At 37.1% G+C, this 24,507-nt stretch overlaps 1 protein-coding gene across 1 annotated transcript in view; it reads right to left on the reverse strand.

Moving 5' to 3' along the window:
* Positions 1–24,507, reverse strand: part of CPQ (carboxypeptidase Q) — a 150,730-nt gene that overhangs the window by 83,522 nt on the left and 42,701 nt on the right. The window contains exon 4 of the mRNA XM_005517004.3: positions 14,083–14,290. Coding sequence (XP_005517061.1) covers positions 14,083–14,290 — 208 coding nt within the window. The remainder of the gene's footprint in view (positions 1–14,082; positions 14,291–24,507) is intronic.

Genomic DNA, 24,507 nt, shown 5'->3' on the forward strand with positions numbered 1-24,507 from the left:
TTTGAGCAAACTAAGGCTTAAGCCAGTGTTTACTAGCATCATGAATATTTGGGCATCTCCAAGGAGTATGAAATCCAAGAGAAACCCCAGACAAAGGTATTACTTCATCCAAGAGCAGAAGTTGCATTCTTGGACTGACAACTTGGGTTTCTCTTTCTTGACAGATCCTGTGTGTGAACCCTTTCAGGGAGGGCTGCTCTGGGCTGTTTCCCACCATGGACATATATTTCTCTCCATGAGGAAGTGCAAATGCCAGACTATACCCCAGTGTAGTTGTGATGGGTTGGCAAAATAGTCATATACTGTTTGTCCTAAAATCTATTTCAAGCAGACAAAACCATGTATTGGAATGTCTTCTAAAAAGTTTTGTTTATTTTTTTTCTGGAGAAACAGTGTTTTATAGATGGACATGGTGCTGTATCTCTATGGTAGAGAAAGTGAGGTCAAAGAAGGTTGCCTTTTATGGAACAAAAGGTCAGTGAATGCCTTATTTCCTGAGCAATTCATTTCTACGGGCTTGGACCAACTTTTAGAAGTAACATCTCCTACAACAGCTTTGTCAGAAGGTGAACCATTGTGCAAGAAAAGAATACCTACTGACTGTAAAGTTTTCAGTCTGTGTTTTTAGATAGCATAGGCCCATAAAATTCAAGAGCAGTAAAGAAGGATTAATACCTTAAATACAACTAAATAAAATTTACCAGTATACAGTACATATCTTCAGTAGAAGACAGAAGCACCAGGCTTCCCAGCATGCCTTTTTGTGCCACTAGAACTCTCCTCTGTCAAGTTCACCATCATCTATCTGTTCTTCATTTGTGAACTGATCTCATCTAAGCACCAGACTAATGCAATCTGGATCCTATTGCAGCTGAAATCCATGGTGAGGAAGAAAGAAAATGTAGACTTGTCTCATTGATGTGTTATTGGTGCCTGAGTCTATGTTTTTTTAACAGTTCACTCCACAATTCTCTGAGGTTGCTGAAAAGTAGGAAGAGAGAACTGAAGAGGAGTTTCATCACCATTCATGGGGACTGCTTGAGGAAGGACCAGAAGCATCCTGACAGATAACTCAGGAAGCCATGAATGTTGTCTCTTTTTTAACCATTAAATTTGAAACACAGGCATCTTCTGACCTGAGCACTGACCATGCCAATTCTAGAAGGCTAAATTCCATCAGACAAGCTTACAGCAGCCTTTGAGTAGTACCTCTGTGGTTTTCCTTGTGAATGAGAAGTTCAGCAACAATAGCAGTTGGCACATTCCATTTCTTTGAGTTACTTTAAGGCATAAATATCCAAAAGTAGAAACTTTTTTCTTAATGCTTCTTCCCCCACTTACTTTCAAGACATAAATTGGAAGTGGGTAGAAGAAGCAATCCTTTGTAGGTCACCTTGAACTCAGTGAACAGTTACTTAAAACCTGTAATCAAAATAAATGTACCTCACTCATAATGCTAGCCCTGCACGAATTACATCAAGTGGTCAACTGAAGATGAAAATTCTCTTCAGCAGCACAGAGTGAAAGCTCCCAACCTCCAATTGCCTTTCCCCAGGACCCAGCCTTGCAAAGTCAGCACTCCCCAGCCCAATCCAGCTGGAGGAGTTGCGGAAGACACGTTCACCACATGTGCAGACACTCAGCAGTGGAACAGCAGAGGAGTGCACAGTTAAAGCATCATAAAAATAAATAAGGATGATGGCAAGAAACACGATGGGTATTTTGGTACGGCTCTGCATTCAAAAATGTGCTCCTGACCCACAAAATGACCCCATTCATGGCTGAGCCAAAGAGCCACAAGGGTCACAGTCTTGTGACCTGCACAATACTTCCTTCCTCTTCCCAAATCTGCAGCCTGCCCACCAGCTGACTCATTCTGTCAACCACCAAAAAGATTTCCATCATTTGGTACTCTGCAGGCCACAGTGTGAGAATCTGGCTGTAGCACACAGCTAAGCAATTCCTGCAATTAATTTCAAACAAATGGAAGAAGGATGACAGACAATCCACACCACTTCAAAAAGGGACTGCAGTAAGCCAGATGGTGTGGATTACATCTTGGGGAAGGCTGCTGGTTTATGATGATAGGATTTGAGGGGAAGAGAGGTAGAAATATGGCATCCCACCAATGCAATGCAGTGCAATATCTGCTATGTGAGTAGTGTTTCAGTGGTACAGGTTGTAAGTCTAGGTCCAAGACTGAAGCAGGAGATCACATTGTGATATCTTGAATTCATATTTGCTTTGGATTTGTAAATTTGTGATAGTAAAACTATCTAAAAATGGCTTCATTATTCACAATTAAATATTTTGTGTCATTTATTATGCATGTGAAAAAAAAGTGATGTAGAATTATTTCATTCCTTTGTTCACAGTTTGAGCCAATTTTTCTATTTATGCTACCATTTCCCCTTTTTATTCTTTTCAAAAAGCATTAAAACAAAGGGTGAAAAGATCCTTTTTCCAAGGTTCAAAGAAGATTGTGATAAACATTTTACATTTATCACATTTTAAAATATTGATCTTATGTATGGATACACACATTAAATCAATTCCAATTTTAACTGCAGAACAAAATCATTAAACATGCATGTTTGTTAAACCTGTTCCAGAAATAATTTTATTTTCTTTTAGAAGCACAGGTCTAATTAAACCTGAGACAGTGGAGACAAAATGAAGAGAGCTCTGAAAAAACGCCTGTTCTTCACTGGACTGTCTAGAGAACTTCGGATAAATGGAGGTTTCTTAATTACTAATTCAGTAGGTCAGTTTTAGAGCAATAGCACAATATTATGCTAATTGTTTCAGAAAAATAACTTCTGTAAATTATCAACTGACAGAGTTTCTATCTGCAGTTGGTTCATCAATGAAAAAGGAGACAAAGACATCATTTATTCTACACCACAAGAGATGGATGGTTTGAGTTACATGATCGAAAAGACACAACTGAGTCACTACAGTCATACCCCAAGTCAGTGTTGCATCCCTAAAGCAACATGCTGTAGTTATTGAACACATTGCAGATAATCCTTTGATCTCTGGTTCTGCTTGTTCCAACAGCCCAGTTTTAAATTGGTATTAGCAATTATGATTCACATTACAATCAAATATGTGGTTTCAGACAAGCGAAAATAAAAAAAAAATCAGTTCTCTGCTTCAAAGATTCAACAATAGATTATAAAGTGCTCAAAGAAGCAAGATAAAGTTATTGAAACCATGCTAAGAAGTATCTTTTTGTACCACCCTGAGGGAAGAAATTTTTATCTGTTCCTAAAAGATATACATTTAAATGCAAATGCAATTATAGACAAAGAATATCTCTTCAAACCACTAAAACTGTATTTATAGCAATTTATACAGTTTCTATGCCACTAGATTTTAACAGCTAAAATTAGTGCATGCTAGCTGCTCGTTCTTCAACATTTTAGTGGCTTTCAGAAATCGTCTTATTAAATGTCTTAACTGATCCTCAGTTAAGCAGGGGAAGGTTTGGTTGGAATTTTCTTTTTGTTATAACTTTAAACATGCACAGCCTTTTCCAACTAGGGAAAAGCTTCTTATTAGAAACCAAAGATGAGAGGTCCCAGTGCTTTTCAATACAAACTTGGATTCCTTTACCAACATTGAATTTAATAGCAAATGGTTTAATTTGAAAGACATGTAAATTCTGTATTTTCCCAACTATGTATTACTGTCTGGATCTTAAATAACTAAGATTTGTGCTTTGTGAGGTTGCAGAATCCTATGCTGAAAGGTCATTAAAAGATTTTTAAATGGGCTACATAGATAATTAGAAAACAAAGCATCTCTTTCATGCAGATGCTTTTGAAGCAAACAGCAGCAATTACAACTTGCCCAACCAAATGCTCTCTTAGGAACTTATGCACTCATGAAAGATGTCTAGATGACTCCACTTGTGTGTACAAACATGTTCTTCAAGTGTCACTCTTCAATTCCCCCAGTTGTGAATGTGTCTAAAATATGCTTTCTTACAGGGCAGGGCAGACCTTCCAAGGAAAAGCTGGATATAATCTCATCATACAATTTGTACCATGCCTGCTAAGTTGTAAGTGCTGTAGAACTGCTTTCAGTGAACAGGGGCGAGGATCTTGTATGATGCACACAGGGACACATTATGCATTAAATTTCTGCTTTCTAAAGAAGAACAGATCCCATTTCATCCTGATGAGTTTGCCAGAACTATTTTCTTCTTCAGAGTACTTAGTACTTTGAAGTTTCTGACCCTGGCAACACCTGTAATCACATTCCCTCACCATGGTCCAGTCACCACCAGATTCAGGAGGTCACAATGAAGTGTGACTGTGAACTTAGCTCAAGTTGCTCTTTAATTTACTGAAAACCATGTTAAGAAATTAAAGAAAATTGAAGTAATTTGAGTCCTAACCATTGCTGACTTGGACTATTCTGAAAGCATTCTCAAGCATTCTGAAAGGCTTGCTGGTTATTTTGAAGGAGCAACATGGGCTGTTATGTTAATCCCTAACAGGACATTGTGTGCATAACAAAGTCCACAGACAAAATAATATAAAGTTTATGTATTTTCATATAATCTAGAATTTTATCCTTACTAATTTTGTTGAAATTAGACAATCAGACATCTTATTTATATTTCTTTATACTTAGTTGTATCTCTTTCCTGAAACTAATAATGTAAATTAGTCTAGGCAATTTTAGCTTAAACTGCCAAATTAATCAATGAAAAAGTAAATGTACCGTACTCAGTGGATAAGGGTGCAATCCAATTATTTTTTTAACTTATTTGAAGGCTGGAAAGTCTAATGAGAAAAGAACATCAGGCTTGGGCTTGCTATAAATAGGGTTATTAACTATAGCCTATTTATATGCACAGCTGCAGTCTTCCAGAAGGACCTGCAGAACCACTTGCAGAACGTGTTAAGAGACGGTCAAATAAAGTATCATCTGAACATTAATTCCAGCTAAGTGAACAGATCCCTGGAGCACTTTAACTTATAAACTAAGGTCAGTGGACTTCAGGCAGAAGTGGAGAATGCAAATCCAAGAGTTCAGGTTCACAATGCCAAGAAACAAAGTCATACAAGCAGAACAGACCATGAGCTGTATTATCTGCTTGTAAGGTAAGACAGAGAGGAACACACTTGACAACAGCTACAGATACAGTTTTTAGTTTCCTTCACAAAGAATAATGTGACCTCAGGTCCTCATCCTGATTATTTGAAAGGTGAAAGAAGAGGATGAAGGACATCACATTTCAGACCTGAGTAATTTTCTCTTGGCAAGAAGCTGGATGACTGAGATTTCCCATTTGGAATGGTAGAATATGCTCTAGTCTGCCAAGCAGCATGCCAGAGAAGGCATTGTCCTAAAACTATCTTGTATATATATATATAAAAATATATATATATATATATATAAACACATACACACATATATATATACATATATATATATACATATATATATACATCTTACAGCGACAAATGCCTTTACAGTGAAAGATTATTATTTCTTAAAGAACTTTCTCACACAAGCAGCATATTAAACTTGGCACATGAAGAGGATGAAAAAAATCTTTGTCCAGTTGACATCACTGAAAGTAAAAACTAAGTTACACAATGATCATAATGCCAGGTACATGATTAAAAAAATAAAGCCCAGAATTACAGAAGTAGTGAGACAGCATTAATATCATTCCCCACTTTAAAATACTTTAAGTACATGGAGAATTCTACCTCTATTTACTTACATGCACTCTAGGGAAAAAAGCCCACTGATGTGGTGGGATTTCTAATGCAATATAGTTTTCAGACTATTTTCCATTCACCCTCTACATGATAATGTCTGATTAAATGAATTGGAACACAGAGTTTTTTTCTGAATAATTTACACCAGAGCATTGTAAACTGTTTTTGAGACTAATATTTCACAATGATGGTTGTAAATTCAAACACTGGGAAAGAATTCAGATGTCAAGGAATTGTGTAACTACCAGAGGAATACATATTTTAGTATATTTTTGCTCAAATCTGCAAACTAGTCTATGGGATAAATGACAGAATAAAAACTGATGTGGAAAGCCAACGCAGACTGTGAGGAACATGCTTTTTAACACATATAAAGAAGCAAATCTACAAAACCTGTAGTACAAAATACATTTTCTTTTAAAGACCCTGTAACATAATTTTTTTTCCTTTGTGAGTTCATTAAAGAAAAATGGGATCTCAGTTCTAAACACATATGTCAGTGAAATATACTACTGAAAAGAGTCAACCAGGATTTTTGTCCAAAATTTCATTTACCTGTTATAATGAATTAGAATTATATTTGTGCACAATGAAATTCTAGATAACTTACATATTACATCATGAACATATTATTATAAGTACTGACAGTAGTTGAGAAACTATGAACAAAACTCATTCTTTGATTTAATTAAAATCTGTGCCTGCCAGACTCATGAGATCTTTAACATTTTATCAACAAGCATTTCAGACAGATTTTACTGGTATTGTGTGTTTTACAGGGTATTTTGCTTTGCCAAATCATAGTAAATATGTCTGCATCACTGCAACTACATTTACAATAAAGCTAGAGTGGCAAAGTTCAAGACCTTTAAAGTCTCAGGAGCCTGGAGACCTCCTTCTAGACCAAAGTATAAACTACATGACAATGGTATTTTTAAAAGAAAAAAAAATTATATTAACATTCTAAGCATGTACTTTGCTAAACCAAGATCTTGAGAACAATTCCATTAAAGACCACATCAACTGTGCCAGCTTATTGTTTACACCACCCCTCCCCACTCCCAGATCTCATGAAGTAGCAATGTGATGCCTAAAACCCTGCAAGTCTACCCACAGTTCAGAGGCTGGTTCCATGTTTCACCACCTCTCTCACCACCAAAACTATAAATTCTGCTACATACTCCTCTACATCCTTAAGTAACCATCTCAGTTGTTGCCAATTACAGAGTTCTGAGAGCAACAACTCTGCTGTCAGTATCTCAGTGTGACTGAAGACCAAATTCTTTCCCCCTTTCATTTCACTCTCCACCTGACCATTTTACATTTCACTCCTTTTAGCATTTCTCCTTTCATTCCATCAACAATGTCCACTAGGTAAAAATCTCACAGCCAGATCTTCCACCTTGGTTCTGCATATAGGAATCTCTGAATCTGTGTTGAACAGCCCTCTATATCCAACCCACATACTCTTAGACAAGCAGTTTTCCATTAGACTTGCATGGAAAATATGCACTTCTTTAGCATGACATTCATGAAAAGACAAGGTCTTGGTAGTCCTCCTTCTGTTGTACAAGATTAAGCATATAGTCTGAAGCTAACAAATACAAACATACATGTCCAGGTATTTGACAACCCCTGCAGAGGGCAGTTGTTTTGAGACTAATCCTTGACACTTGGCAATAGTCTTTCTGGCACCTACTTATTCATAATGAAATGAAAAGCACTGTTTCTTCCTCCTTCCTCCTCAATACTGTGATGTTTCTTACTTCATGCCTCAGACAGGTTTAACATCTGCCAAACCCAGGACTACTCTTTAGATATTCTTGCATATCAGAATGCATGAAAGATGCAATGTAATTTTAGAAGATAACTTTTACAATGTGGAGGAAAAGAGCTTTCACAACCATTTGTAAATCCTATGTGTATTTGTAAATTTTTACTGAAATAAAAATCCCACTGTAATTCTTTAAACTGCTGTGTGGGAGTAGAGACAAAAGAACGGATGGAAAGAAAAATTATTATAGCATATCTGTTTATACTCACACCATCAAAAGGACTACAAAACTGCATGCTCTGATGAATTTGCTGGCCATCAGAACAAGCACTTTAAATGTTACTTTTTAATTTCTAGTCTCAGAATTTAGTTGATTACAGTTTAGGATGTAAAGCGTTTAAAACACAACCAAACACTCTGAAGAGTAGTGCCCAGAGCAAAGGTCCAGCTAGTAGCTTTGGGCAGAAACCAGTCTAGATTCAAATAAAGAAAGGGGCTGGGGTGGGCAGCTAGCTGTCATGTACAGGTAATATCTATGACCACACTCAGGTGGAAGGCAGGAAGCTCACTGGCTAGAATTCCATCAAGAGAATAAAAATAGAACATATATAGCAGGGTGACAACATCATTCAATTCTTCCAAACTCCACTTCACTGTGTTGAGGAAGGCCACCTAGATGTCCTCACCCCTTGTCACTGTCATCCTGGTGCTGCAGTGACCTAGGACATTGCCAGTTGTGTGCCACTGAGTTGAGACCCTAAGAAGGTGCTGCTCTCTGCAGGCATTGGTGGCCCCTACAGTCAATACATATTTCCTTCATATTGCAATGGTTTGTATGCAGTGACAGCAACTGCGCCTCAGCTGGCAAGGGGAGAACCCTTTCAAAGAGTGGCTTTTTTGCCCAGATCTAGTGGAGCACATCCCTTAGTCCTCCTCTGGTATCACCAAGCTGGGACACAGAGCAGCTTCGGGTGTCTTCAAGATCAGCAGAGGCTGCTATCACCCTGACCATCTCCCGCACTCTCACCTGCCCACTTACAGACACGGTCGGGTCAACTGGAAAATACATGAACTTCATAAAGGTCACACTACACTGGTGAACCTGAACTGATATCAGGAAAATAATTTTTGAAAATATCTAAGTTGTTTTGAATCTTTCTTCCACATATAAACATTCACTTTTTCCACCAATATTTCAGCTCGAAGTAGTACAATGTCTTTCAACTGTTGTCACTAAACAACATCAACCCCATATGTACAAATGAAATTTAAGTTGTAACTATTACATACCCAGATACTGGAGTTTCTAAAAACGCAATTAGAGTGCAATGGGCATTTAATCAGAAGGCAAACTACTGCCAAGTTCTCCTTAGCAGAATTAAATGCTTTCAGTCAGCTCTTGGGTTCTAAATAGGTGATTCAAGTTTTAGAATATTTGCCAAGACTTACACCACAAAATCCAGCATACACTTTAGTCTTAAAATCAGATAGGCCTTCTGGTAGTTAAAGAAATAAATAAACAAACAAATAAAAAAAGAAAATGATCACATTACAAAGGAAAAATTTCCTCCCGTTTCATATTAATTTGACTGTTTTCATCATGACAGGACCTCTGTCTCAGAACAAATTACATCAACACTGCCATTCCTACAAGGCACAGGATAAAAGAGAGCCTCCAATTAATAGTATGAAAGCCAGTTATTAATAAAACAAAGACACCCAGAGGTACTACTTATTTCAGCAAATATCAACAAAAATACTTCAAAGAAAATACATCATCTCCTAACAATACCAATATTCTTTCTTCACCCTTTCTGTTGTTTCTTTCTTACCATTTCTTTTTCTACTTCTTTTGCCCATCAGTTCACTGTCATGAAGTCATGGGTTGACACTCTTAAAACTTTCAAAACCAAATCTCCACAATAATCTTCTAATTCTTTCAAATTCACTTAAATTGTAGCAGCAACACATATCAGCTTACAGTCACAGGAGAGAGGCTCACAGAATTGTATTTAGAAATCCTTCAACATTTTGGAATGAATAGTAAAACAATCCACATGGAGAAAATGTGATAATGGAGCCATAACATGATGGCATCAGGCTCTTAAAACATTTCTCCTCAAAGCTCTATTGTATGCATGATTTACTTTGAGCATAGGGATATCTGGAAGCCACATCAAAGAGCTAATGGATAGACATTTTGTTAACATATGTAGAACTGATGCCAGGCCATAAAACAACACTGCACTGAGTATTATACATCTTCAGAAAAGTCTGGTTGTTTTGTGTTGATTTTTTTTTTTTCTTGAGGTTAGGGTGGATTTTTGGTCTACAAATTATTTCTTCCGTTATGTGCATGAATGCCTAACAGGCTCAGAAGCCTGGACAATTCTCATGTTCTCTTGTTCCCTGGATCTTTGCCCAGTATCACAAAATCTGAGACAGGGCTGATCTTTGAAACTGGGAAAGGAAGAAAAATGAAAAAGAAAATAAGCATCTATGTCCTTTGCAGAACAGGTTCTGTTACATCAATCACAGACTGGTAAAGAACCTCACATTCTATGCTACTACTTTAGCATCTCTGTTTCTCAGGTCATCCCTAGGACTGCTACTTTCAAAGCACTGCTCAAACTTGGCTCTGAGCTACAGTACATTCTTCAATGGTCTTTCATGTCCTTGGTGTTCAAAATGGAGATGCTTTTCAAATGGTACATACTGTAGACACGGTATTCCATAAAAACAGAAGGCCAAAAATCTTTGTAGAGTGAATTCCTGGAACAGCTCTCCAGGATTCCGAAAAGGCCACTTATAAGCACCTCTGTTTCTGTTCTAAAGTATTTATCCTGGATCACAGAATAATGATCAGCCATTAAATTTATGTACTTTGTAGCACACTTAGGAAACAGCTTTTCCATCACTTAGTAACTGTAGGATAAGTAAAACAGCGCTGTGCACCAAGAAACACACAGTACGAAAGGACACTCAAAGTCAAGATTGTAGAAGAGTTATAACTTTATCCACTTTGATACCTTTTCAGTTAATCACATATTTTGTGGTTCCATGTTTGGCACATTAGGCACATTGAAGCCAGATTAACAACAAACAGCTGCTATTTATAGCATTTCCCCAGAGATGGGAATGGTTGCTGCTGCACTTTAAGACCAATCATGTTACATCTGTATTAAAATAAGAAGACAAACATGTTTTACTGCCAGCTCTGCCTGAATTTCAAATGAAAACCACATTAGTTAACTTGAGAATTTCTCAGTCAGTCAGTCTCCAGTGTCAGCTTACATAGTTTAAATAAAACATCTCAGCAACACACAATACAGCACAAAAGGATGCTAACAGCATGGGCCTAGGTGCAACAGAGTGCTCAAATACTCCTCGAAGATAAAAGTCAGGAATGGACTGCAAATGTCTCTAACCTGCAATAGCCTGGACCTAAGTAGGTTCTGCTACCATACCTTTCACAAACCCATTGCCTCAATTGTCAGCAGTGATACAGACTTAAATATGTTAAGTCTCACAACTCACAGGTTTTCTACTCACACTGTTGTTCTAAGCACCCTGAGAATGGAATCCCAAGCTCAGAAAGGCTGCCAGGACATCAAGTCATAGCACATTTGGTCCCACTGCTTTCCATTTGTTTATATGACAAAAAGATGGATCTCAAATTCATTATCTTATAGGCACAGGCTCACCTCCTTTGGCACTTACAGGTTAATCAGGCCTCAGCAGGCACTAAACAAGGACCTCAACTCTCATGAGGATGGTGGGTGTCTCTGTTCTGATCACACACAATCACACCTGCTCTGACATAGGAAGAGTCTTGTCTGGAGTGAACAGTCCTTTCCTAACTTAGAAGGAATAATACAATTATAAACAGAACAGAGACATTGGTGAGACACTGAACTTTACTGACAGCATGACAAAATCCATTTCCTTTTTCTGTTCAGATGCTTTCCACACCACCTGAAAACTTGACACTGCAAAGTTGCAGCTTGCAGTAGGTTTCACCTTCATACATTTTTTCTAGCTGGAACATTTGCTTACTGCCTACTGGCCAGACAAACAGAAAGGATAAAGCAGGAAGGAAACATGCTGAAGTATCAGTGGGTCAGTTTTTCAAAAGTACTTGCACACTGGGTACAGAGATGCCTCAAAAAGGCACAGGACATCTGCACTTATGTCACATCATCACCTCTGACAATGAATGCACCCCTGAGAGCTTGATGCTTCACAAAGCAGCAATAACATTTCTTTTACTGCTTCAGGTTACTTGGGAATGCAAATGTGTTGAAGTAAAGCATAGGTGCTTAAAATAAGGTTTGCAACTCGAACAATTCTATTTTTATGATTTCAACAATTCTTGCAGTAGCAATGACTTTCAGAACGCTAAGTCTAAAATACAGCAAACCTTTAGGAAAATATATCAAATATATGTCAACTACTATTTTTCTGTTTTCCTTAACATTTTTCTAGTTTTACCCCCCCAAACCCCAATTGCTATATGCAAGAATCCACATAAAACACTTGGAAAACTGATTGAAAAAGTAGGAACAGAATTGGATATGCTGCAGAAGTAGTCAAATAAAAAACAACAACAACAACAAAACCCCACAAAAATCCAAAACAAAGCAAAACAAAAAAGAACCCCCCAAAAACCCTAAACAGATATTAAAAAAAATTATTTCCTCTTTTAACATATTTTAATAATAGTAATAATAATTAATATTGCTTGTAACATAAACTTGGCAGACAAATATTATTTCAGTTCATGGTGGTTATTTTTAATAAATATATTAAAATCTCATGGAAGGAGTTAATGAATTATTTATAAATCAAGCAGTATATAAAATTCTGGTCAATATATAAATGAACACAAGTATACCTAAATGTGTAGTTACATCTTGAGCTGAATCACTTTTCACCAGACTTCACACACTTTCTTTTGTGTCCCTCCAGCAACTCACATTTTCAACTAAATTTCAGGGGTTTAAGTTATAATTTGCTGCAATACCTGTGACCAGTTATGTTTCACAGGTTTCAACCTAATTTTAAACTGTTTTGCTTTAGACCTTTGTAAGAGCAATACAACCCACTGTTGATTTCTCACCCAGAGTTCAGAGATCCAGATTTGGGTTTGTTCTGATTCAAAATTAAAATTGCCCATGGAAATGGCACCTTTCTGTTCCCCTGGATTTGTACTGCATTTTGAAACACTCTGGTATAGAGAGCCTTGTAAGAGTTTGGATCTGTAGTGTATTTTATTGCCTAAATAGCAAGATGGTTCCCATTTTTACCAGAATAACAAAATGGAATTAGCATGGTGAATCACTCATTAAGGGTCCAAAAGGAACTAAGTACTAAAACCACTAAACATTCACTTGTTTTATTTTTCTGTTTCTTGGTTACATTTTCAAAGTGTGTCCACTACCACTCCTATTGACATCAGCAGGGGGTTTGTAAATAAGCCTTTATCCAGTGTTTTAAAAAAATGAGCTTTTCAATGGAAGTAGTGAAGAGATCCCAATCCACTTCATTACTTAAAGAAACAGAGCAGGACAGCAAAGGGAAAATCAAGCCCAGGCAAGTACCTTAACGTATCTTTGAAGTCTACATTTGAACACTTCATACCCTGAATTGAAATGTCAAATTTTGAAATACACCAAACATAATTCAGGAAAGATAGCCTATTAACTAGTTAGAAACATCATTAAAAATGCAGATGACATAAAATTAAATGCATCCTAATCAGAAAATTGGAATATTTAACTTGGTAAATATTGTTTCATGAAGCTAGACTCACAGGTGACGTTATGGAAACCAATGAACCACACCAGGGTAGTTACTCTTTCCCTGCCCAGTGATCAAGTTGCTGAAACTGTACAGTCATGCTAATAATGAGGAACTCTAGACACCACAAGCCAGAGCTACTGAACTGTTATCTCAGAAAAGATAAAATCTCTTAAATAGATAAAATCTCTTGCCTGGTTTAAAGGTCAGAGATAGTCATTCTTCTTCTCCTTCACTGAAACCATGAAAGTACAGTGTTTAAAAAAGCATTGTGGCTCAGTAGGGACTCTTGCAGCAATTTCTAGTGCTGCTGTAATTGAGGTTGCATCAACATTTTCACAATGAAATGTACTGCCAGAAAAGCAATTCCATGTTGCAAGCTGAGACAGAAGACCTTATACCAGGCACAAATCCTTCAGCACCATGGGTTTGGTTTGTATGATTTTTAGCTAAGAAGTTGGAAGAAAAAAGAAAGCAAGAACAAAAGTCTTACAAATGGAAGTCAACAATGTAGAATTATGTAATGTTCAAATGCAACTTGTGGTGCAGACAGTTTATTCCAAACATACATACAACACGTGCTAAACATAGCCATGAAACCTGTTATCTGAAAAAGACTGAAAAGCTAAGATGCCTAAAATATAGAAGAGTGTGTGAATAAAAGTTACTTGTTCTAGGGATTTCTTTGAAAGGGCTGTTTTTTTGGTTTATTTCTTCCATATTTTTAAAGAAAAAATGAGGAGTTTTTTGTATATTTTCACCCACCTGCTCTGGGTACTTGCTTCCAACTATCTCTGCCACAGTGTTAAAGGATAGAGAGTCTGGATAAGTCTTAGCTCCCATCCTCAGGTGCACAACAATCTTAGTGCCGCGGAGAGACATTCGTGACATCATTTCAGCATCTTCCACAGAGATGCAAGCAGTGGGAATTTGGGGTACATCAGGCTGGTAACTCTGCTCCCCAGTATGTGGACTGTTAAAAAAACCAACAAAACACAGTGTTAACTTAGCTCTGTAATTCTTTTAGCATTACTGTAGAATTATTAAAAAGAATACATTCATGACTATCCCCACCATATTCCCAAAAGGGACATAGGTACAACTTTTAATAAACCTCTTGACAAAATACATCAAGTGTTTTTACATTAATCAGAATATCTGGCTGTTACTGCTATATATGTCTAGAAATCTATTCATTGTCAGCTCTATTTAGGTCATTGCCATGCTTTGATATCATACTCTATTCACTGCTTTACCGGAAGAAAAGCAATGAAAAATCTAAATGAACATGTTGCCGTAAGTGCATTCTTTTTCCTGTGACAAGTAACGAAATGAAAATTCACTATTAAATTTTAATTCCCTTGTCCAAATAACACAATTGCAGAACAGATGAGGCTGGGAGAAACCACTGGAGACCATCTGGACCAACCCCCCTGCTCAAGAGGGCCACCCAAAACCAGTTGCCCAGAACCATATAAAATGCATGAAAATCTTCACCCGTGAGCCCTCTCACAGCAGCAGACATATCTTTTAGAGATTTAAACAAACAAAAAAAAAATTAAATTGGGTTATTTTTAGGTCTTCTAAACTGGAAAAAAGTCCATTTAATTTCTGGAGAAGATATGTTGAGGAGGAAAGGAGAAACCTACTTTGTAAAGTTACAGATTAGGTAAAATGAGAGAGATTATTCAGTTCTATTTATTTAGAAGAATAAATCCTTCTCAACAATACAAAGTCATATTACAATCAAAAACATAACCTGCAAACTAGATATGCATAAATATTTATTTCAGATGGAAATACTAAAAACCAGTTATAGAGGTCTTACAGGAGCTGTTTCAGAGTATAGACAGATCTGTTCATTAAGTGGCAACATTTCAGGAAATTATTGCTCCCAGTCATTTACAGCTGAACCTCTTCCCTTTGCAGGTCATGTGACCCATGGCTCACCTTGGAATAACATTTAACCTGAAGCTCAGAATCTCCTCTGCCACGTAATACTCCCTGAGTGGAATAAACTCATGTAGACTTATAAATTCAGATCTCTTTTCTTTTTTTTTCTCCCTTTGTCAGAAAAAAAAGGCACCCCTCATCCCCACTTTTGGACTGCGATAACTTGCTGCATATGTTTAATATTTCTTTGAGTGTTTGGGGATAAATCCAGCATGTTAACCAAGAGATTTTCCAAACAATGTAAAATAAACAGATTGAAAAAAAAAGAAAAGGAGAGATGACAGTTTCACATACTAATTTTAAAAAAGCCCAAACCCTACATTCAACAACTGAGCAGAAACTGTTCCTGGTAATTTTAAATGAATGTTTTTGCCTGTATCTTCTGGCAAGTTTATGTCTCAGTACAAACATGATTGTATACTCAACTGCAGTAATTCAAGTTTTATCACTGATTTCAAGGTCCTTGTTATTTCTCAGACGCTCCACAAAAGGAACCCCTAAAACTGTGTTTGTTTCTCCAATTTAAGCCGCAAGTATATTTCTTGCACATGCTCCATCCTGATATTCAACCACAACTGTGGATAAGGCTTCTGACAGCTTGCTATGATCCATGCATGCTTACACACGTCAGGTGAATGAACACTTGCAGGTACAAAATTTACCTAGTTAGCCCGAAAAATAGACCTTTAAATTACCCGCAAGTGCCATTTGTATGCTCAACCTACTACTCTAATCTAGCCAAGATTACAAAGGTAAACCCCACTACCCAAATTAAACCATATCAGCACAGTCCAGCAGAGCCAGCAAGAGCTCAGATGATACCAGAACTTGGCAGGAATGGATGACTGCCCAAATTATTTCTACAAAAAGGGAAATGGACCTTAAGCATGACCAGTACAAAGACACAAAGCAATATTACAGTACTGTAGATTCCTAATGCTACAAGATGAACTCACATAGAAAACATTTGTGGCAGACACTAAGCATCCTGGGATGCAACTGGTTAAAGTTTACATGCATGCAAAATATGCCATGTGTTAAATATATAATCTACATAATAAATTGCTTAATAAAGTGCCAAAGAGTACATCCAAAAAATTTAAATAAAGAAAAGTATGTGCCTTTTATGCAGAGATAACCAAGAACTGGAAAGGCTACTGACCATATGGCAGGACCTGAGCAAGAACTAACAAAATAGAAATTACTAGCTGACTCTGTGTAACAGATGGAGAGAAGCATTCCTGAGTTTGGCTCAAAACAGGGCAAACAGGATGTAGTTTGGGAAAATCAGCAGAAAGAATTTTTTTTGGGGGGGTGGGAAGAGGCAGGGATGACTATAAAGTTTTTTCATTGAGTCTGAACAGACATGACTTTGGGAGTATTATTTCAAAAGAATAAGGATCTTATTTTTTTTAAAAAAATAAACTCTCTTGCCTTTATCATTCCTTGCACCTTGAAAAGGAAATGAAAGAATCACATAAAACCAGCTATAGAGATCACAAAGAACCCTGACTCTGAATCAGCATTGAACTTTACAACATTGGTACCTACAGGTAAGCAAGATGCACCTCTGGCATTTCCCACTAACACCTGGGAGTGAGGTTAGCATCTGCTTCAAACACACACTCTCTGAAAAATGCTGTTATTCAACAAACACTAAATTAATTCTGCAAAACTTTAAGGGTAATTAGGCTATTTAATATATGATACGCCCAGTCCAATAATATAGTTTGGTGTTCAGAAGAGATGGTAAGTAGCTCTTTCATTATTTTCAATTTACTTAACAAAAGCACCTGTTTTGATTTTAGATCTACCTTGTATCCATATTTAAACTATCAATTTAAAACATATTAATGCTACTACAAACTCATTTGGTCATGACATGACCAATTGTCATTTGGTCCTGACATTCTTGTTCAACAGTTGACAAAATTCAGATAAATAAAGTGGTTGAGTTTTGCTTTTGATAAACCCCTAAATTTCACATCTTGGAAATTATTTAAGTGTCATGGTATGAATAAAAGCAAAGAAAAGGCTCAAAACCTCCCCACATTTTCTCTGTTAAAAGTACATGTCAAATGACTAGTAAAAAACAGATGTGGCCTGTATTCTACACAAAAGTGTGAAGGGAGGATAAAAAACTCAAAAAGCAGCTATTTTCTCTTCTGGGTAAAATAATCAAATGTGGAGAAACTAAAACATGTGGATGAGAAGAAGCTGCTGGTGTCAGGTCAGTTCTAGCTCTTCTTATGCTGACTTCACATGCTCCATCACTTTGTTCCTGCACTTCCAACCCTTATCTCTAAGATAAGCTGTAATGCCCAGAGAAGAATAAATTGTGTAAGAACCAGTGCTTCAAGCTAAACTGGATGCTCTGATGGAAAACAGATCTCAAGCTGAAGCCTTGGGAAACAATAGCGATCTCCTAAAGGGAGAAGTAAGCATAACAAAAACTCTAACATGGCTAAAAGGGAAAAAAACCCACAACCAATCAAAACTTGATTATACAAAAGCTTAGCAATATTTATTTCAGTCATAGTTTGTATGCATATACCCTCAGTGCACCCCATTTCTTCACATCAACCTCAAAAAGCAATCTAGACTTGAGACATACAAAATCAACATTGTCTAAATATTGCTGGTGTTGTCTAAGTTTGCTCATTCAAACACATTGCAAGACTCTAATTACATATGTGACCACCTATTTTTCTACAGGACCCTTGCAAAATTCACTGTATGAACCACATGTAAACTAAAAATTTTTATCGGGTCAGCTAGTTTGTTAATATTGACTGAAATAAAAAATACCTTCCTGAATAGAACCACGACTACTTTAATCTCTAGCAGTACCCACAGCGAGATCACAGCCTTAACCTGGTAACAGGTTCACATTCTCCACATACTTTGCTTTTGTTTTTTTCACTTGTATATTCTACATATCAGAGAAAATCCCCGCATCACATACAAAGCTTTACACTTTAAAGGGGTTGATGGAACATACTGTAGCAAAACAGAAGGAAAACTACACATCTTGCTCTCATAGTTATCTGTGGAGAGTAGCTATTCATGAGTGCTTCACTCCTGTAACTTTCTCTGCATCATGAGCAGCATGGCAAAGCCTGAACTCCACACAAGTAAATCCCCTTTTCTAGCACCATGAAGTCCTTACAAAAGAAACCTTGCTCTTGTGTGCACTCCAACTGTGTACATTCTTCCAAGATTCTCACCATTATCTGGATAGAGAGGCCAACTGTAATTGCAATTAGTCAAAATGTCAAAAGTATTGTTAATCTTCTCAGAAGAATTAGGTCTATAAAAATAAAATCAGGCTATTCCCCATTTACAACAACTTGGAAAATTATAAAAGAAATAAATTCAGCCTAACTTTGTGTTTCTGTCATCATTTGTCCCAAGATTCACTTGCTTTGCTTGCTTCTTATATTGTCTTTGTGGGATTTGATTTGTTGGTTTACAGTAAGCTAAAAAGATATCAAGACTGTCAAATTTAAAACCAAATGGGAATATGCACAATAAATTTTAAGAAACTGCAGGGTAAAAATACTGTACAAATATGGAATTAAATAGTATAAATTAATTAAATAGTATAAATAAAATAGTAGTCTGTTGCCAAGATTAGAATATCTGGAATCCAGCCATACAGTGTCTTTTCCAGATTTCTTTGTACCAATCCTTAACTGGTGCAGCATCAGCACAAGTGTAATGAAGTGTAAGAAAGGCTCCAGAAACTAGTGGCTTTACCACGGAAAATTCCCTTTGAAGAACACAGCGTTTTTCACATGGACTCCATTTAAATTAACATTTAGAAGACTGTGTTTAGTGGGTGCTAGGCACTCAACAAAATTAGGCTTTACTGAACAAGCATCATAGCTTTGCCATAATTACGTACGTCCTAGGTAACAGAACATAACTTATGTGTATGTGTTTGTATTTGACTAATAATATTCAGTAACACAAGCACCAAGAGAATTCTCCAATAGGCACAGAATTTTTTAAAATAGCATGGTTTAGATATGGTTTGCCAAACAAGAAGCAGAAAACAACTCTGAAAAGTAAAATGATCAAATAAAGTTCAACAAATTCTGCCCTGGGACTATCCAGCTGCTGAGAAAGTAGACCAGCTTTCCAAGAATCTTTGCATCAGCTGCTCTTCAACTGAAAAAGAAACTTGCTGGATCTTACAGACATGAGGATGACTCTCCAGCAGCTGACATCTTGAGGGAACTATTTAAGTCATACACCTGTTTGGCCTCCTTCTGCTCAGTACAAATCACCAAGCTCTGTCCTTCTGTGTTTACATCTCTGCCGTGTGAGAATGCAGCTGCCTGCTGCACGCTACAATAGGTACATTAGGAGAGGTCTCCTGGAGTGAACACCGCTGGCAATCCAAATTGCCAGCAGCTGCAAGGATTCTGGCTTTATAGGCTTTGTTTTTAATTTTTTTTTTGTTGAATTCCTAGCTTCTCAGCCTTGAGCACAAGTCTTATTTATGTCTTCAGTGGCCCCCTCTATCACCAGAGACCAAGGCACACAGAAAACAAATTCAAAAAACTTCACTGAAAACAGATGTTATATTTCATACCTCCAGGAAGGATATAAATAAATCTAAACAAATAAACAAAAAAGAAATCAAAACCCAAAACAACAAAGCCCCCTCATTTTCTTTATTTGGAAAGCAGCAAATCGGACAATGAAGCATCACAATAACAAAAGCAAACTAAGAGCTAGCTGTCTAGATTACTGACCTGCTCTTCATACCATCTCCATTTAATGATGTTTTTCATTATTATAATTAACTCTTATATCAAAATTATCAAGCACAAATAGGTGTGAAGAGGAATTAGAGCTTTCAGGGTACCGTACCAATGCTTCCAAGTCTGATTCATTAGAGATAGGGAGTAGCAGAGAGGGTCAAGCTCTCCCACACCCAGGCATATACACACACACCAGAAATGAGTAAGCCCTGGCACTGAATGTAATACACCATGGGGCAGTACAGGGAGCTTCCTCCTCTTTTCAAAAGATGGTCATGGCACAGGGTAATGCACAGCCAACACTCAGCTGAAGGAAAAGGGTAGGGATAGAGGATAATTGTCTTACCACCATAAAACATCTTCCTTTTAATCAGCTGACCACTGAGATAAATAGAAGGGAGCAAGGTCTGAAAGGATGCAGGAGAAAGTCTCAAACTAACAGAACAGGATATGGAATGGTGCTTTTATTGTTTCCTTCCTTCTCCACCCAACCCACCAGTCAGAGCAGTATGTTTTTTGGACACTGTCATCCATAAAAACCAAACCAATCTTAAACTGATGTGCATTTAGGAACCGTCTCCTCTCAACAAGCTGTGGCAATGCAAACAAAGTCTCATGGAGATACACTTTTAAAGTGTAAAAAATAAGACAAGTATCAACAGGAATACATAGTCAAGGAAAAGAACATAAGGTAGAAATGGCAGTGACAGAGGGTAAACATGTTTCTGAAGTCAGCAGGAGACAAAACATGTTAGTACCAAAGACAACTATGTAGATGGATTAAAAAGGAGAACTTTTAAAAATAAAAAACTAGACAATAGAATAACATAGTTATTATCATCTCAGCATGAAATCTGAAAATTAAAATAGAAGAGAGAATGGAGAAATCTATTTATCTTTTCTTCTGTTTGTGAGTACAACATTTTCCACCGGAACACTTCCATTAACCTCAGCAGAAGGGGGTGGGACAATAGGGGAGAAGGGTTTAAAACCTAACTGGATATGAGAAGAAAGTGAAGGGACTGACTGGATGCAGTTTCAAGGAAGGAGCAAAAAAAAGCCACCACAAGACACTTGTCCAGGTGAAACACAATATTTTCTGCAGAAAACTGAAACTCTGAAAAATCTTCACTACATAAATGCTTATTTCACTCCCACACTTCTAATTTCTATAGATTATTAAACACCTGTTTTATGTTCTGTTAAACAATCCAATACTTTTACCATTCAAATAAAAAGAGAACAAAAAATATGGTAGTAAAAATAATACAGAGGGGCATACCACTTATTTTTCCTCTCAACTGAGAAATTTTAGTAGTGACACTTGAAAGGGAGTGTTTAACTACACCTGATCATTACATTTGCCTGTTATCTAGTTCACACATTATACAACTCCAGTTATGCAACGTAAAATGCAGTATAAATACCTAAGCGATACAAAAACTTTATCTAATAGTGTATTACACTTATTTGATGAACTTGTTCTCCAAGAAATGGTATATTTTTATTTCCAAAATTCAGGAAAGTCTTGCGTGTCACTCTGAACTCACAGACACCCTGAATTTTTCATTCTTGAGCCTGAAATCCACTGTAAGCAGAGAAGTTTTTTTAGAAACAGTGTCTTTTTAAAGTTCATTATAGTATTTTAACTCTGGCGAACTACAACTAAATATCGAGCAGCCCAGCAAAATACCAAGCATGAGTGTTCTTTCCCCAGCTGTATTTGTTGACTGTGGCAGATTCTTTCAAAAGCTTCATAATCTACATCAGATTAAATAAAAATTGTCCCAGTAGGTATGTATTTCCTTTTAACAGATCCTTTCTTGGCCATTAGTTGTGTCTGGGAAACAAAGAGTGTCAGGCTTAAAAAAAAAAAACAACAAGCCAACAGTACAAACCACGTTTGAGAGAATGACTGAATAAGTTTTGGGGATCTTCCTCTCCTACAGGTTTCTTGGGGAGCACACAGGAAGAACACCTGGTACACAACAGTTTTCATAAGGAAATTAATGTAGGGGTTTTCTGAGGAAGCAGTTCAGCCTTGAGAATTCAAGTAGTTTTCCTTCCCCAAAAGAAAAAGAGAAATTGCTGACAGAATGCAACACTTTCTCACTGTTTTGTTTTTGCTATCAAGTTTGTTGTGCTCTTCAACATGCACTATACAGTCATATTGTTTTGCCTAATGTTTGACAATTTGTCCTCTTCCCATTTAATCCTGGAGATACAGAAATTCCTTCATTAGTTTCTGAATGGGAGAGAAAAGATTATTCTCAATTCCACTTTTGCACTTTATGGGTTTCTTTAATATCTAATAGAGTGCCTATGAGAGTGGGTTCTGGAAGAGAGACTGTCTGAAACAATGTAATTTTTTCTCATTTTCATTAGTTGATCCATGTTGCTTAGGAAAATGTTTTTGGAAAAAAAGGTAGCAGGTTGGAGGCTGGTACAATAATGATCATCACTTTTACAGTCTGTACATAATTAAAATATGCAAATGATTCTGGACTTGAACCAAAAGATACAGGCGCACAGCCAGTCAGATCAGATGAATTGTTGGAGTGACATAGGTTTAGGGACATGATGAGATTCCAGACTACCTGAAAAGTGACAGCTGGTAGCTCCAGGAGAATGTGATTGTCAGAGAGGACCACAGGCCTCCCTACTTCCTCCCCACCCATGTGTCCAAGGTCTCACTCGTGTTAAGGCAGCCTCCAAGAGGAAAGGCATGCTGCAAGTCACCTGCACACAGCCTTGTGTACAGCCCACAGCCTTAGGGCTTAATACAGGAAAACACTGAAGGTCACTTAGTGCAACACTGCAAGACAGTAACAGAATGAAAAGTGGTAATTCTCTTCCCAATGCTCAGGTACTAAGTAGTTATTATTCCCCCACCCCACAAAGTACACTGTGAAAAAAATTATCTTCCTGACTATGAGTGATTAATGTTAACAGTGAGACCATGTATATAACTTCATGAATAATATAAATAGAAAATATTGAAAAAAACTATACCTACTTAGAAAGAAGTGCATCATATGATTTTTAGAAGCAGAACTGTATTTTAAGCTAATATACACAGGCTGAATTACCTTGCAGCTGTCAAGGTAAAATTTCTTCCTCTAAAGTACTCTACACTACACTTCTGTGTCAGCATAGTGCAGTTACTTAAATTATTCACTGGAAATTGTACTTGTTGCAAATCTAACTTGTCTATAAACAAATACTGAATTCTACAGAACAAACCTGAATGTGTGCAATTCATAACTATTTATCAAATACTTTAAAGCAATTGATCTGTAAATGCAGCCCAAAGATCACCTGCAGTTTCCAAAGCCTTTGTACACCCAGCTCTCCAAGTGGGCTTTTAATAAGCTAAAGTTTCACTGACCTGCAGGTGAATCTTGTGATATAGCCCATATACTGATTAATACCAGTATTAACAAAACTCCTGTTTTAAGGGGACAGTGCTTGATCCTTGATCTAACCACAGAACTGTTCACCTGCAATGAACAGTTGATGGTTGATGTGACCCAGGATACACTGCAAACCACATGGTAGCACTTCTTGCTGCCAGAGCTATGGAACTGTTGAGCAGCTTTGCTGCAAAAATGCTGCTAAAACAACTTCTCCTTGGAAGTTACAATTTGTCAAACTTTTGGGGGAAACAGACCTGTCTAGGAGACCATCCTTGCGAAACCACGACAGTCAGACTGTCCAGTTCACAAGCTCTGCTCCCAGTTAAACTTTGTAATGGCCTGAAAACTCATGTGGAAGCGGAAATAATAGTGCATTTGTGGCTAAAATTCCTGCCACAAACATATTTGGACTAAACCTAAACAAATCTAAAGGCTTCAGACACCTTATGTGGGAGATCCTACAGGACTGAATGGAATTCTCCTTTCTTTTCTCAGAAAACTTCCACAGACAAACATCGCCTACAAGTCTAATGCTTTCCAGTGGTGTTCTCCAATTCCTTGTCATCTTATTGTAATTGCCAGGATTCTGGCATAGTTTCACTAACTGTTAAGCCACTCCATTAAGTAAAATCAAATCAGTGAAGGAATAAAAAATACCACTCTGTATGAGAAGGGTTAAAGGAATCCATCACTGATTGTCACTCAGAAGTACCATATAAAGATTTGCAAGCCTGGAACCTAATTTTAGACACTGAAAAACAGTTATACTTCTAAAAACGTAAGTTGCAGCTGCACTTGTTATTCCAAGTAGCTCTGCTAAAGTTTTCTCATGGGTCTGCCTATTCAACTGCATTTCTGGCAAGACTGAAATGTTAGCATTCTCTCAGATTCTGCTGCACATCATTTCTGTTTTCCTAGATTGTCAGCATTATAAACTAAGTAAAAGAAGAGGGGAAAAGAATCCCCATAGTTTTGTGGAGTTAAAGCCTTGGATGGTCTCAGATGAACTTGACTGCCCAGGATTCTGGCTGCATGGACAGTGTTGAGTC

Source organism: Pseudopodoces humilis, chromosome 1, assembly GCF_049639895.1.
Source record: "Pseudopodoces humilis isolate 2021_Gansu_Grassland_sample_001 chromosome 1, ASM4963989v1, whole genome shotgun sequence".
Classification (NCBI taxonomy): Eukaryota; Metazoa; Chordata; class Aves; order Passeriformes; family Paridae; genus Pseudopodoces; species Pseudopodoces humilis.